The sequence below is a fragment of the Vidua chalybeata genome, chromosome 24 (assembly GCF_026979565.1).
Source record: "Vidua chalybeata isolate OUT-0048 chromosome 24, bVidCha1 merged haplotype, whole genome shotgun sequence".
Classification (NCBI taxonomy): domain Eukaryota; kingdom Metazoa; phylum Chordata; class Aves; order Passeriformes; family Viduidae; genus Vidua; species Vidua chalybeata.
In genome coordinates, this window is record NC_071553.1 from 7095400 (window position 1) to 7112166 (window position 16767).

A 16767-nucleotide genomic window follows, 5' to 3' on the forward strand; every position below is an offset into this window, starting at 1 on the left:
CAGACTCCTGCCCTGCCAAACGCCATACTGAAATAGGTTAGTGGGCCTAGAAATTATGCAGAGTGTAATTGCATATCTTGCTTCCTACGGAAAGCAGGCTCAAAATAAACCTGTCTGTGATTTGCATAAGTTCTATTCTGATCTGAACACTCAAAAAAGGTCTTGGAATGTGAACACGTACCCTTCTGTTGGGAAAGCAGTGCCAAGTCCCAAGTAGATTAAATGGCTTGTGTAACCGAGAGCAGATGCAAGGACATTCTTCTTTGGGGATGTGATTGAAGTGTGTCATTCTGTAGAGCTGCATGCTGCTTAAGCAATGAGGTACGGTATGTTGGACATATGTTACATCTGAAACACGCGCTCTCTGGACAGACAGAAGGATTGGCAGTTTCTGCCAAACGCTATGACAGGTTAACCTGCACAGGTGCCCTCTGTGCGGTCCCTTGTTGCAGTGTGACATGGAGTAATATTAAATGTCAGTAAGTTTGAATTTGCACATAAGCTGGAGATTTCCAAAGGGAAGCATTAATATTAGAACAATCTGGGAATTCAAGTAACATTTTGTTCAGCTGGATATGTTAATTGTGCTTTCCAGACCAAATGGATTTTTTTGCTGTCTCGGTAAAGCATTTTCTCTAGTGTGAATAAATTAAAACCTCACATTGTACATTTAAGGGAATGAATGGAAGATTATTTATAAATTGGAAAAAACAAGCCGTAGGAAAATCATCTCCGTTGTTCAGGTTACTTGTCTTTGTTTTGGTGCTCCATTTTTCAATTAAGAGCAGACTAAATGATTTATGTATTAAATTGGGTGCAGCCTAGGCTGAAGAAACAGGATCCTAATGGATCCAGCTGAGTTTGCAGCCGAGGCTGAACACGGGAGGCTCTGCTGAACCCTCACAGGAATCGTGTCTGGCAACCTGTGGCAGCTACAGAGGACTCTTATTTCATGGCTGTAAGCGTCTGTATTCGACTTCACAGTGCAAGTGTTGCAGCGACAGATACAACTTACCCAGAATAGCCTCTGCAGTGTATTGAACTGCACAGAGATTAAAACTCAGCAAGGCCTTGAGTGCATAATTAAAAAGTTTTAATAAAGTGCTATTGTTAAAAAAATGTTGTTTTTTTTTTTTTAATGTCTCTCTGTATTACAGGTTGTCATGGTTTGACACTGGCGCAATGCCAGCGCCCCCATGAAAATACACCTTCCCAAATAAATGCTTTGAGATGTTATCAGGGACAGAGCAGAGCAGGCCCAAGCTTAATAACAAAGGGAAAAAAAAACTTTATTAAACTACTACTACTACAAAAAACACATGAACTAAATCCAGGATGAAGACCTTTTAAAACACCCCTCCTCCTCCCAATTCCTAAAACACCCACCATGAAACATCACCCGGGATTCCTGATCAAATTACCACCCTTCAGATAATCGATACTCAAGCTATCAAGGGAGAGAGAAGTCTCTCTTGCACCACAGGCCCCCCAGGAAACACAGTTGCCACCTCCTGTGTTTCCCTGTCACACATGGCAACCGCCCGGAGAAAATCTGCCAGTGTGACACTCTCCTTTCCATGGCACAGTGCTCTCACCACCGTGCATGGACAGACTGCTCATAGGGTTTCTTTTAAGGATGCTTTGCCACGGACCCAAAGATACAACAGTTCAGCTTCTCATCCTGGTACTACAGTCCCCCCCATTTTCCCCTGGGGCCAAGGGTCCAAGAACAGAGATCATCTTCTTCCCGAAGACAGAGGGCATCACCATTCCCTCCTCAGCTTTCTTCTGTTCTTGCCATTCCTGTGCTGTTAGAAGCTGAAGCAGGTCTCCTTGGGTCACCACTGCATCCCCCTAAAATGCAGTCTCTATTGCAGGAGATTTTGGTTCAGTCCATGGCTAACAAGAAAAGTCCAGCCAAAAGCTACTTCATCATCTCCTCCCACCTAAATATTTCTTCTTCTAACATCTCAGTTCCCGGACTGTCTCTCTTCCACTACAAATCAAGGAGGAGTAATATTTTACAAAGCCCTCATTTCCCGGAAAGGGTTAAAAGTTCAGACTCCCTGGACGGCTGAAATCTCTGTCCAGCATCCCGTCTCCCACGCTGGGCATCATCCCCCCCCCTTTCTCCTTCTCCTCTGCCGGCAAATTTCCAGGTGCCGTCAGGCTCTCTGTCACTTTCCCTCTGGAGGCGGGGGCGGGGGTGGGGGGGGTGGGGGGGAAACAAAGGCATCTCCGCTTCTCTCCACCCTTCCTCCAGGAGCTGGCTTGGTTCCAGACCTTTGGGCCCTCGGCCTTCCTGGACAAGGCCGCGTGGCTTCCCCTCCCCCACCCAGCCTAAGGAGATATATGCTCTTGTGCTTTACGTCCCTTTGTCATTTTGAGAGTCATAATTAGATCTTGTGAATCACCTTTGGTTTTTGTGAGGTGTTTCAAGCTCCCAGGCTGGGCTCAGTGATTTTTCCATGCATCCCTGTAAATCCTTTTCTCTGTCTCAAACCTGACAGTGGCAGAGACTCACAGGGTGCAGTTTGTCTGGATTCTTGTTCTTTACCATCACTGTCAATGCATCTGATTTGAAATGGAAATCATGGGCCAGTTTACCTCATTTCTGAAAATACAGCAAATCTTTATAAATAGGCAAAACATTGTTAATCTGTTCAGTGTTTTTTTCACTTCTCAAGAAGATATCACTTTAAAGGGAAGAAAGTCTCCATATGTAATAAAAAAGGTCAAACTTCTCTTGTGTAAAGTTCTTTTGCGTTTTTATTCCCCAGTGTTGAGTTGAAGGAAATGGTTATGTTTCCATTTTATTTGAAACCCTTTCATTATTTTAAATTATTTGAGTTCTGCATATATCTCCTTCAGTGTCTGATCTTCTATCAGAAAGAGCTGTATAGACCTTTGAACCTTGCTGTTCTCCTGTTTAATAACAGAGTATTAAAATATTTTGCATTATCAGGGTAAACCCTGGTCACTGGCAATTCTCCTGACTGTATTCCCATGGTTAATGGATTTTTGTGTGCACACAATGTATTACTGTAACCATATCTGATACTGGTGTGTGTGAAGCTGGATTCTGAAAGTTGGAACTACTTTACTCAAAAAAAATTTCATTTTAAAAATCCTTAAGGTTGTAGGCAATTCATTAGGCTACGCATTTTTTTTTACTGCCACTGCAGGGCATAAAACCAACCTAAAATGCTGTGTTTCTGGGGAAATCATGCAGAGAAGAAAAGTAGAGACCTGTGTTAGAGCCATGTAACTGAGAAGTATTGCTGCCCTACATACGGGTAGCAATTCTCAATGCAGCTGATCTCAATTTCCTACTTTTTCCTTAGTTCTGAAGTGGTGCATGACCCTGCCCTGCCATGTGCTGGCTGGGGATGCCCTGTGAAGGCATGGCCATGTCCCAGGAGCAGATGGAAGGGAAGGGGCAGGCATCTGCCCAGAGCTCTGCTGATGCTCTCCCTGCTCAGAATGTGTTCTGGCATGTGAGCTGAGTGCTTGTATGTTTAGGTGGTTTTAAAAAAAACCTGTTTGTTGCTGGTTGTGCTTAGACCAGGGCTGCCCTCTGGGTGCAGGAGAGTGTCCCCCCACCCTGTCCATGGATATGCTGGAGCAGGCAGGGAAATGAGCTCAGGGTAGGTGGCAAAAGGTTAAGAACCTCTTGTTTTCGCAGCGCTGGATCACAGAATCCCAGAATGGTTCAGGTTGAAAGGGACCTTAAGGATTGTCTGATTACATAGGCAGGGACACCTTCCACTAGACCAGGTTGCTCCATGCCCAGTCTAACTTGGCCTTGAACACTTTCAGGGACAGGGCAGCCAGAGCTTCTCTGGAGAACCCGTGCTAAGGCCTCAGCACCCTCACGGGGCGGAATTCCTTGCCTCTGGCAGTGGGAAGCCATTTGCCCTTGTCCTTCACTCCAGCTTTATTCTTCACTTTGGAGCTTCAGTGGTTCTGGTACATCTGTGAACAATGGCAAGTGTTGACTGAGTACCAAGTGTTATTTTCATACACCGCCCAAACGGCACAGACAGCTCTAGCTAGATTTTTGTTTTGTTTTGTTTTGTTTTTTTTTTGTTTTTTTTTTTGTTTTTTTGTTTTTTTTTTTTTTTTTTTTCATGGCAGATCAGGAGCCCACCCATAGATACTCACACTAGAGCTTTCTGGTACAGTTGACTTTTCCATTTCTATACAAGACAGAACAACAATTCAGGCGGATTGCATCCAAGCTTCCACTGTTTACATTTCACATATTGTCCCTCTCAGCTCCAAGTATATTTTGGAATCAACAGTGCATGATTTGCCACTCCTTTTTGTGTTTCTCAAGTATGTTTTGGTGACGTGCCTTTCAAGGGATATTGTAGTTATCTTAGAACTTGAAATGCTTTAATGATGGAATTTCATGAGCAAACACAGTCATACTTAGTTTTCCACTGGTTTACTTACAGTGGCCAGGTTTATTGAGAGAATCTTTCCAACCCTGAAGGATTTCAAGGAAACAGCACAGAATGCTGGGATATTCAAAAATGTGGAATGAGAAGCTTTGTCTCTCTGAATCGGTCACCACCTTGACCAGGGATCTGAAGGCATTATCCTGTGAAGGCTGGTGTTGAACACCTCTTAGTTTTTAGTAATGAGTGATCTAAATCTGGAGGCTTAAAAAGTCAAAATTTGTAGTTATTGGTGTTCTGGAGTCGATTTTGTGTTACTGACAAAAGTAAGAAAATCCCCAAAGTCATCTGGGATGTACATTCTGTAATGGAGTTTGTGGTAACCTTATTTTGTGAATCTGGATAAACAGGTTTTCATTTCTTTCACTAGTACTGTAAACACCCTGTCAGTATTTTGAGCAGTCTGGTAAATGATTTATTAATACTGTAATGCTTATCTCTACCATAATTTCTGTAAGTCAGACTATATTGCCAAGAATTTATTGGATGGCATATAGCAAACTATGGCTAAACAAGCCTTTCGGCATAACCCTGTCTATTATTTCTCAGCTTTCAGGTAGTAAATGAGTTTGGTTTAATGGATTATTGTGGCTGTGAAGAGCCTTGAAATGCAATGCTTCACCTGACAGGGAGCTTGCCTGCATTTTGAAGAAGCTGCAGTTTTTCAGGGAATGAGCAGAAGTTACCCTGAGTCTATAATGGGGCCAGGATTGCTTTTCCCACATGGGTCACTGGTCCAGGCATGGTTGTCACCTCACCTCCTGAAGTGGCCTGGATTTTCTTAGGGAGCTCCTCTCTTCCACAGGCTGAGGCCCAACTTGGATTCCTACCATCGTTACCTGGAAGGACGACAGGGAGGTGTTGAGTGTGAGCATGCCATGGAGCCCTTGGTGACCTGGGACACAAGCTGCCAAGCATTGCTGCTAGTCTCAGCCTTTCTCCTCAGAAATCCCAGGGCTGTGGGCCCCCTTCCCTGAAGCAAAAGCAGGCTTCTGCACAGGAATCCACCTATGCTTCTAACCCACAAAATGAGGAAGCACCTGCTGACTGGGTTGGACATTCTCAAAATGATCTAGTCTCTTTTCTGTATTAGTTGTAATAATTTGAACCTCCCATTTTCTCCTTGTGCTGAGAGCATAGGTGGTGTGTATTTGCCAGGTCACAGTGAAGTACTTTCAGGTGAAGGTTGGCAGGTACTGACGGCTGCATCACCACTGGGTCTTTCCAGCCTCTCCACATTTCATGAATGCAGTGATTCTCTCGCATGCTTGGAAATCCTTCATTGTCCTCAGTGAATGCACGTGTTCAGATCTGGAACTTATGTGAAATCATTGTATGTTAATAGTTGCTGGGGAATGTAATAAAGCTAATGTGTTACACACTAATTCTAGCTTGGGTTTCCTAACCCTGCATCCCTGATTTGTGGAGCTGAACGTTTCTTTAAACGGCTTTTGCTTAGTCAACATCAAAAATCACTTAATCTCAGTGGGTGTATTGACAGCCCAGTTTAATTGAACAGTAACTGTTTTCCACTTGATGAGCCCTGAAAATTCCTGTTTTAGTTAGACTGTGAGTGAAGTCATGGAGCTGTTTTATAGCTCATAATGTGTGTTTCACTGGAATTTTCATAGTCGGTGGCCTATGGCAGCCACAGCTTATGTAACACATATAGCTGAGCAGAGCCATTGGATACTCTGGGATTCTGTTCACATGTGTGGAATTCTGAATGTATGTGATGATACAATGGTTACATTTCTCCTCTGCTGTGTTCTAAGTGAGAAAACAAAATTGCATTGCAGTATGTAATCTGCAATTTTCACCCTGTGCTGTTCAAACTCCGCTGGGGAGGGGAGTGAGGAGACTTGGGGGGTGGAATTAAGGGGATCAGCAGGGGATGGCAGCAGATCACTGTGGGCTGGGCTGGGAGAGCTCCTCCCTGCCCAGTCCTCAAATTGTGGGGGCTGTTTCTTGGTAGATGAGAGGCTGGACATGCCCTGGCTACATGCACTGGGACCCAGAAACCAACCCTACCCCCAATCCCCTTTCTCCCCTTAATTTGTGTCCCTAATTCACAATGCTGTGTTTCACTGCAGTGGCACTTGAGCTTTTTTTTTTTTTTTTTTTCCTGCAGTCACTTAATTCTCCTCTCCCAACTCCAGTGTGCATATCCTGACCTAAACATCTAAACAGTTCGTTGTGATTAATTTAAATTAAAACTGAAAACAAGAGGCTTGTGCCTGTTCATCTGGCAGAACCCGAGTGCTATAAAGAATATTATTCCTCTTGACTGGTCCCTGTGTTGCCAGTGTCATCCTTTAGAAGCGGCTCAGCAGCACAGCATACACCAACCCAACATTTAGCAGGTCCTCTTGGAGAGGCTAATACATGAGGTTTTCCTAAAAGCCTGTGTGAAACAATGTAAAAGAAGCATGTTCAGCTCCTGGTGGGAAAATAATCTGATTTTTGCCAGAGGTTGTCTAAAGCAGCCTTACTATTACTTTATTTTTCTGCTTTCTAATGCACACCATTCTCTATGCGAATTTCTGCAATTTTTCCTCTGCCCACTATTTTGTTTGATTTTTCTCTGTTTTCCCTAGGCAATCCTGTCAATCTTCAATTCAGTCATCTTGGTTTCACAGTATACTGTAGTCTCTAAGCTTTTAATATTAAGACTAACCCCTCAATATTGGCATATCCTTAGTAGCAGTTTTGTCTTTATTTTGTCTTTAAACTGAGTTGATATTTATTGAAAAAGGTTTTTAAGCTTTTAGAATTTTAAACACGAAGAGGGAAAGATCAATGAGTAAATAAAGTCTGTAATTCTACATCCAGAATAAATTCTCACATATTGCCTGGTTTTTCCAATGTGCAGTACTCTGAAAGTAGCTGATGAACAGATCCATCTGCCTCAATGAGATATGTGTATTGATCTGCCTAAGTGAAATATTCTGGGATTGCTGAAGTGCATATCTGGCTTTGACAAGGAGATGGATGCACCATTTTAGCAGCAAAACATTTCTTTAATGTTGAGGAACTATCTTGTCTACAAAGAATGAAGTAATTTGTAGTAACAAATGGAAAATATTTTTCTTGCTGGAGATTACCCCATTTGTTTCCATATTCCATGACATCTTGTGCTCGTTATGCTGCAGGAAGCAAATCCAAAGTTTTATGAGGAACAGTTCATGCTGGTAAAATAGGGAATTGAGGTGGGGGCTGCAGAGTTGCTGTGCATTCCTGGGAATGGGTTGGATGGAGAACTGCATTACTGGGAATTGCTGTTGCTTGTGTAACTGCTGGACAGCCACGAGGACAATGCTCAGGTGTTGTCCTAATACTGCAAAATGCTTTGTGTGTGTTTGGAAGTAATTTTTAAATAAATGTTAAAGGAGGTGAGAAGTTTACTTCGTTTGGAGCTCAGGACTTGTGTTCGGCACAGGACGTGCTGCTTGTTCAGAGGGTGTGCTGGGCTTCTTCTCTCCTTGCCTGAGGGTTTAAGGTGATTTTGTGTGTGTTTTGCTTAATCTGTAGACATCACTGGCCTCTCTGAAGGACTGATAGGTAATCTTGGTTCCACTTCAAAGTGCTCATCTTGGCATGTTTTTTTTTGGAGGGAAGAGGGTGCAGATTGAAATTCAGTTTGCTGTTGGTGAGTGGTGGTTGCTGAGGTCACGTTTGAAAGTTGAGAACAAGGTGTGGAATGCCCTCACCTTGGCTGAAAGGTAAGGGAAAGTATAAACTTGCCACAACCAAAACATGCAGCCAGCTTTGCAGAAGTGACACATGGTTGGGAAAACTTGGTTAGTGGTGGGAGGGTTTTGATGGTTTGGGATTTTTTCCAAACTTGACATATATGTAAGTACAGTAATTGGTTGAAGATGTAGATGAATGGGCCTTGTATGAGGACTGCTGTGGGGTCTGTGATCTGTTTGAGGTGATCTCCTCAGCAACTTTGAGCTCACAGGCTTCAAAGGCTCCTGTCAGAAACACTTCTGGGGCAGGTTTATGCATTTCATAACCTGTTGGTGATGTAATTTAACAGGAGCAGTTGTCTGTTCAGCCTTTTTCTCTGCTGTTGTGCTACACCAGCATCCATCTGCTGCTGCCCATCTCCTGTTCTAGGTTTGGAGACAGAGGCTGAGCTTTTTCCCTAAAGCCCTGAGTGTTCTGCTGCAGTATGTAACTTAAATTTACCAAGGTCACTGAACCCTATTTACTGTGTTTTCTGGGAAGCTGACAGAGTACAAAAGATTGCTTTGTACCCTCCTGTCTGAAGGATGAGGCAGTAATACAAGAACTCAGTTATTTGTCTGCTGAAGGGGCTGTGGTTCTCCAGTGATGTGACAGATTCACTAATGATACCTGACAGAAGTATTGCAAAGGAGTAATTGTAAAAAAACCCAACTCCCTTCTATTACGCAATTTTTTTAAGAAGGAAGTATTTTCTTTTTATAATTTGAAGAATGCAAGTTCCCATGTGACAAAATATTGAACTCAGGTGACTAGTGAGTAGGTGTAAATTGAATGGAAACTACTTCAAAATACAGTGAAATAGTTTCTTGTCTGTAGAGACTTTGAATTTTGGTAATAGGTCTTGTATTTTAATACTTTATATTGATTTTCAAACAGTTCCAGAATATTGTCACTGTCTTGTTTGGGAGATGGTTGTTAGTCAGCTCTGCTTCAAACCACTGTGCCAGAAGAAATTCTTCCCTGTGACAGTGGTGAGGCCCTGGCACAGGATGCCCAGAGAAGCTGTGGCTGCCCCATCTCTGGCAACATTCAAGGCCAGGCTGGATAAAGCTTGGAGCAACCTGGGATAGTGGAAGGTGTCCCTGCCCATGGCAAGGGGTGAAACAAGATGAGCTTTAGGGTTCCTTTCTGACACAAACCATTCTGGGATTCTGTCATTTGACAGCACAAAATTGTATTTTCCATCAAGGTTGTTGTATTTAAAACAACCCAACTCTTCCAACTGTATGCTTTTTCTGAAACTTCTATAGCAGTGAAACACAATTCTTGTTGTGAGATCCTGCTTTACAAATTATTCTAATTTATTTTTTTTTCTTTCTAAGGAAAAGTGATCAACAAGGACTTGCGCCACTACCTGAGCCTTCAGTTCCAGAAGGGCTCAATAGACCACAAACTCCAGCAAGTGATCAGAGACAATCTCTACTTGAGAACCATCCCTTGTAAGTATGTAAAGATCAGCCTCATCTGTTCCTGCTAACTCCCACGTAGTTTGTGAGCTTGAAATGCCTTCTCTCATAATCTGGTTTAGAGTTTTACCTTGTAGGAGAGACTTCCGGCTTTGCTACAGTGGTTTCACATCTGAAGTTGCCATGAATTGGTGCAGCCAGTATGGACTGAAGACCAGCAAAAACTTGAGAATTCAAAGTTCAGATTGTTTCAGTAATATCTGTGTGTTGCTCTTCACAAGTTTGTCAGTAGTTGTTAGAATGACCCCAGCCACCACAAGAAATAAATCTTTCTCAGCATGATCAAGCAGTGCCAAAACATCCTGAATTTTGTCACTGTGCTGGGGTTTTTTTCTTCACAAAGAGCAAACTGAGACCTTGAGTGTCAAGTGCATTCGGCAGAGCAGGGCAGCTGGAAGGAGGGTGGGAGGAGGGGTTGGGTGCAGAAGAGGTGGCAGTGGCAGAATGTACAGGCAGACTGTTTGCTCATCCTGAGAAGACTGATTAAAAAGGCTGATCGTTGACTATTTAAATATTCATTGCACTAAAAACTTACTTTGTCAAGTAACGTTTTTGTATCTACAGGAATTCTGCTCTCTTCTCTCTGAGCACACCTGAGAGTTTGTGGCTTTCTTAAACTCCATTTCACTATTACTAGCTTTTATTTACCAGCTCTTGTTCATGCTGCTGCCTGAAAAAATGATACATGCTTTTGAAATACTATTAGGTTGTAGGCAGTTATGAATAGTAATGAATCAGTGAAGTCCTTTCAGGAGAGCTTTAATTAAGTGTTGTAACTATAGGAGGCCTGTTTTCATAGACAAAACACTTTGAGAACCTCTGCATTAACACAGCAATTTACTGACAAAGCTAACCTACAGCCAGGGGTTGGAGTGTGGCTGAATTACACTCTGAATTATAGGTTAAAAAATAAATTCTGTGCCGAGTTATGGATTTGGTGGCCCAAAAATCAAATGTGCTTAGTCATGATGACCTCATTGCAAATTAGAGAATTGGTGCTGGTGGAAATAGGGAAAGATGCAGCACCCTCACAGCTGAGTTAAAATAAAATATTGCAGCTGTTCCAAGAATCCCAGACTGCGATTGCATGGCCCAGGTGTCATCAGCTGCCACAAAAGTTGCTTTTGGTTCACTGACCATAAGAAAGAATTCTCTCTTAATTGCCACCTCACCCAGCTGCTTCTCTCCTCCTCCCCCAGTATCAGAACTGTTGTTCCTATGTAATTTACTGGCTCAGTTTTTATGCATTATTGTTCACTTGCTCACCAGTTGTTTCACCGGAGTGACATCATGATTGTATAAAGATTTGAAAAGATATTGTTTTTACTGAACTGTACTGTAGGCAGCATTTGTTAACAAGCAGCACTTAAGTGTCTTACAAGAATATTTTCTTTGTCTTTGCAGGCACTACAAGGGCTCCCAGAGATGGGGAGGTCCCTGGGGTAGACTATAATTTCATTCCTGTTGAGCAGTTTAAAGCATTGGAAGAAAGTGGAGCCTTACTAGAAAGTGGAACATATGATGGTATGTCAGTGATGTTTAATAGAATGGGAATAAGGACCCAGTACTTGTGTCCAGGATCTTAGTCCAAGTGTTGCTCCTTGTGGTACCGGTTTTCCTGCCTCACTTGATGGTCATAACAGTAGTAGAGAGACAATAGTTAGTCTATTTTTGTGAAGAGGAGGAGCGATCTTGTTTTAAAGCTTTCTGATAGTCCACAGATTGTCCTTTCAACCGCTCTTAATCCTACCAAATTATTTTCACCATTGCATTTTTGGGAAGCATTCTGAAAAGGTTTGTCTGTGCCCGGTACAAATTTAAGAGAATTTAGTCAATTTTGTGTACACCTCAGAGAACAGAGCCATGTTCTCCTCTCAGGTGTGCCTCAAAAGGACAGAAGGCAAGAGAAATTCTGACCCAGCAGGGAAACAAAAGCATTTTTCAATGAAAAGTTGAACAGCACTAGACCAGATTGTCCAAATCTGTAGGAAAGTTTGGTTTGGTAAATGTGGTGAGGAAAAATATTGTAATGAAGATGGTGAAAAAAGAAAAGAAGATGTCAAAAGTAAACAATCCTGTGAAAGACTCTGTGCCTCCTGTTTTCCGTATCCTACACTATCTGTTAATATTGTCCCATCTCTGGAAATCTAACCAAATTTAGGTTAAACTAGTAGGGTTGTTTGTTTGTTTGTTTGTTTTCTTCCTGAGCTGCACTTCACTTTATCTGGCTGTTGCCTCTCTGAGCCTTGCTCTTGTTTGATATTGGTAGAAAGGTCTTCTTTCTATATGTATTTACATGGTCAAAGTCATATCCATGCCCCAAAAGTTACCCCAGCAGGAATTCTGGGAAGCTTCCTTGCTTTGTACTCAATTCCCTAATAAAAATCATATGAGCAGTCAGGAGAGAGGTCAGTGGCTGAAATTCTTTTCCAGAAAACAGCAGATGATTCCTTGGTGCTTTAGATTAAAATATTGAAGAAAAAATCTGTTCCTTTTTCTGAAGTGAAAATAACAGCATATTGATATGAAGATGTTGATATGAAGCCATATCAACATCTTTATTTTGCAAGTGTATTGTCAGTAGAAAATTGAAAGTGTTAAAAATCAATTAGTTGTTAACTGGTTTTATGGAAATAAATAACTCGTTTCTGCATAAAATTAATTTGTTTTTTGACTTCAGTATTTCTGTTGCTCCAAATCAATATTTTTCTTTAGAAAACTTCTAGCAGGATAAAAGTTTACAGGTAACCTCTTGTTTTCTGACAACTAGTGCTACATTAGCAAGAAGTCAGTGTATGAATAAGCAGGCTTTGACTGTTGGTTGGGTTTTGGTAGTGCTGATGTCTTCTTTGAGGCTTTAAAATTTCACCAAAATACATTTGCGTGGGCACTAAACTGGTAACAGCCACTGCTAGTGCCTTCAGCAGTACCAGTACTTCAGTGATCTTGATTTCTGTCTCATTTTCAGGTAATTTTTATGGTACTCCAAAGCCTCCAGCAGAGCCCAGCCCCTTTCAGCCTGATCCAGTGGATCAAGTTCTTTTTGACAATGATTTTGATACTGAATCACAGAGGAAAAGAACCACATCCGTCAGCAAAATGCAAAGGATGGAAAGTTCTCTCCCTGAAGAGGAGGAAGAGGAGGAAAAGGAAGCAGTTAATGGCAGTGGAGGGATAGGTTGGTTGACAAGGGGAGAAATTCCCTAGAGTATTGTATGAATGGATAAGGACTATACAAATAACATTCGTGGTTCCTTAGTTTTGGTAAAGTATGAAGGCACTTTCTGTTCAGGTTGGTGCTTCTACTTGATTTTGAGATGACCTTTTAAAAAGAACCAGCTGTTGTCCCAGCCAGATGTGCAGTTGCATCATAAAATGCACTGCTTGGTCAAGAACATGTGATGCTGGATATGGGCCAGTTACATGAGCGGGAAGGAAAAATTTGTCCATTCTTGAAATAACAGAATCCTTCACAGAGTAGAATTCATACCCTGCAAATGTTACTGTTGAATTTTGAGGCAATTACTGAATTTGTACACAGGAGATTTTAAGGAAGTTATTGGTGAGAGGGGAAATGTTGGCTCGTACTGTAAATTTTTCAGATGATTTTGCATAGGGGAGCTACCACACAACCTGAAACCACCCAACGGGGAGCTTGTGGAGAGAAATAAAGCCAAGCATGTTGAGGCTGGAGTGGTGTCCAGCAGGACCTTTCTGGGATTGGCAAGATGGCCTTTTCCTTTTGCTGTCATGGTTACTCATCTGGAGGGGGGAGAATTGATGGTGGAGAGGAACTGTCACATTGCATTTGCAGCTGATCCTGTGTGTGACTGTTTAGGACAGAGCTATACTGACCAGACCTGACTTAATCTTGTCATCTTCAGTGCTAGCAACACCACAGAAGGGCCAATGGTCAGGCTGGTGGTTGGGTGAAGGTCACGGACATCATCATGTCACGGAGGGTACATCAAGCATAACCTCGGTTCTGAAGGGTAGAGGCTTCTATTTAAAGTTTCCTGCAGAAATTTTTGGGATCTTTTTTCTAGTTGTGGCTTGTAGGAAGGTGTTGTTTACTTTACTAGCAGTTTGGGTCTTCTCTACATTTCCTTCTGATTCTTTGAGGAATATTAGTAGGATTTTTTGGGATTATTTTATGGCATTACAAACACTGTTCTCTCTTTAGAAATGGCAACAGAGCATAGTCAACTTGGATTTCTGCCAATGTTGATTTTTCAGAGTAGGCTCAGACACATAATACAAGGTTAATTCTGTTTGGCAGGGGAAGAGCAGAGTTCAGTCTTTTCATGTCAGCTTTTCAAAGTTCACAGCTGAAAAAAAAAGTGAAAAAATGCACATCACATACAGGGCCATATTTGACATCCACTTGTAGCCAGATTAAGAGGGTGGTTCTTTGTGAGAAACAACATAAAGCATCTGACAAACACTTTCCCTGAACAACTGCAGAAAACAAAGAAAAACATTCAGATTCTCCTGACTGGATGAAACCTGTTCCCAGCTACAACCAGACAAGCAGCAACATGGACTTCAGAAATTATTTGTTGAGGGATGAGACCCTGGAACCACTACCCAAGAACTGGGAAATGGCCTACACGGACACTGGCATGATCTACTTCATCGAGTGAGTAACTTGCTCCTTGGAGGAGAGAACTGCTGGTGGTTGCAGTCTGGAAAGCTTGCTCTTTCACCTCTCTTCTTCTCTTACTGCTTCTGTTTCTTTATGAAATTTACTATTTTCCTACTGTTACATTCCTTACTCATAGTCCTCAATGTTGCACGCTCGCTATAATTGCCATTGTGCAGGAAGACCTTATGGTTCCACCTGCAAAGTCAGTTTGTTAGTTCTAAATTTTGTATCTCACAAATACAAAGCTGGCTGGGTATTGCTAAGTGAAATGTGACATGGAAACCTTCTCTATGTCAAATTTCTTTGAAATTTGAGACCTTGTTTAGCTTTTTCTTCTCTGCTTGTGTTCCTTGGCTGGGAATGGATGTTTCAAAATACAAATAGCCCAGATGAAAGCCCAGGTTAAGAAAGTAGCTCATGTGTGCACATGCAAACCTGCCTCATTTATGAGTTCTAAGGCCAAAATGAAACAGAAACCTTCCTGGCAGTTTAGCATATGAGGAGACTAAAAATATTTTTTTTTCCTATCAGGTAGAAACAGCTGCTGTTCCTATATGAGCTTTTAGGGGCTGGGGGGAGGATTTGTGCCTCTAACACTTCCTGTGTGCCCTGGAGAATCTCCAGTGTGTTGGTGCCTTTTCTTTTTAGTATTTTATGATGTGACTGAGGCACAAATAAAGGTTGTATTATCTGAAGTCTACAGTTTCCTACAATAGTAAATAAAAATAAATAAAAAAGGAAAGTTTCTTCAGTGTGAGGGAGTTCTCTTACTGGCATGCATTCTGCTCCACAGTCACAACACCAAGACAACCACATGGCTTGATCCCCGGCTCTGTAAGAAGGCCAAAGCTCCTGAAGATTGTGAAGATGGAGGTGAGATGTTCAGAATGCATTTGTTACCTGTCACTGATAAATGTATGAGTTTATCCCAGCTGGATACAGTCCATTACTTCTGTGGTAGAAGCTTCTCTCTCGTATATGTGATTCTGGAGCTGGCAGTGTAGTGCTGAGTGTCCCGTTTGGTGGCAGTAGGAATTTACATAATACTGGGAAAGTCCATGGTGTATTTTCCCTGGAGTAGTAGAATCAGGCCAAACTTAGGTTTATCTGCATTCCTGAGCAGAATATGAGATGTTTCGTTCCAGTAAGTGTCATTCTTAAGGAGAAAGCTGCACATGAGTGATGATCTCACTGGAAACTGTTATATAGGTGGAATATGCCAGAAGAAGAAAGTCCATAAGTAACAGAATATAGGGATAACAAAGAAGGTATAGCAAAATACATATTGCTAATGATAACTATTGCATATGATACAGTATTTGAATGCAGAAGCTAAGGGAACAATCTGACTGATCTAAATTTCTTCAAGACTTCCAGGTCAGTAGCCTCCAGGCAATTTCTGCAACCATTTCCTACACAGTTGGGCAATTTAGTCTGCTAGAAAAGAGTATCAGATAGGTCTGTCTTCAGCAAATGCCTGACATGTTCCAAAAGCTGAAGCAGGCTCGGAATGACCTGTCATTCTCCAAAATTGCCCAGCCTAACAGCCATGTATCCATAATGAAGCCAGCTGGAGCAATGGCATGCCACTGCTTAGTAAACATACATGCAGCTCTTTAAACAGAGATGCAGGATATCCAAATGAACAATACTTAAATTAATAGACCCATTGTGTCTTTAGTCAGAACCTGTGGAGCAATACTGGTATTAGTAATTGGTAACATGCTAGGGAAAATCCTGTTATTGTCAAACTTAGGGCAGATTCAAACAAGATTGCTGGACAAATTTATCCTTAAAGTGTCTGGCTGACTATATTCATTATTCTAATATTTAAATTTCCATGGTCAAGATAACTAGAACAATGAACTTGATAAGCTGACCTCTGTGGTAACTGCTTATTACTTTCAGTCAGTCATGAGCTGCTGGCACCCTCTCTACCAGATGCTGAATTTGCCATAAAAAGGAGCCTTTTGCATGTAATTTTCAGTATAAACAGGTCTTTATCATATTTTTAAAGTGGTGTGATTTCATTGAATACAAGGCTCACCATTTAGTGCAAGAAAGAAGAGTTGCAGGGCTTCAGATTCCCTGGAACAGGCTTGTACCTTTCATCAGGGAAGAAAATGGGACCTGTATTTTCCTCATATTTTTCATGAGCCTAGGTGTTCTTTAATGAAAACTCTGATATTTGTGGATCGTTTTCCCCTGTAATGGAGAATTTGGTCTTTCTGATTGCAGAACTTCCTTATGGATGGGAGAAAATAGAAGACCCTCAATATGGGACATACTACGTTGAGTAAGTGCTGATTATTGATTTGGCAGACATAAAAATTGAGCATGAAATTCTGAAGTCCTTGATCCCCAGTAAGTAGAGATTGTAATGCAGTGAAAGGCCAGGTTGGATAAGGCTTGGAGCAACCTGGTCTAGTATCCATGCTCA

The 16767-nt window shown here is 41.8% G+C and overlaps 1 protein-coding gene across 2 annotated transcripts in view; it reads left to right on the forward strand.

Moving 5' to 3' along the window:
- MAGI3 (membrane associated guanylate kinase, WW and PDZ domain containing 3) overlaps positions 1–16767 on the forward strand; it is a 59394-nt gene that overhangs the window by 18649 nt on the left and 23978 nt on the right. For both annotated transcript variants that reach the window (XM_053963953.1, XM_053963954.1), the window contains exons 2-7: positions 9539–9655; positions 11087–11206; positions 12651–12860; positions 14147–14321; positions 15121–15200; positions 16566–16623. In XM_053963953.1, the coding sequence (XP_053819928.1) occupies positions 9539–9655; positions 11087–11206; positions 12651–12860; positions 14147–14321; positions 15121–15200; positions 16566–16623 (760 nt within the window). The remainder of the gene's footprint in view (positions 1–9538; positions 9656–11086; positions 11207–12650; positions 12861–14146; positions 14322–15120; positions 15201–16565; positions 16624–16767) is intronic.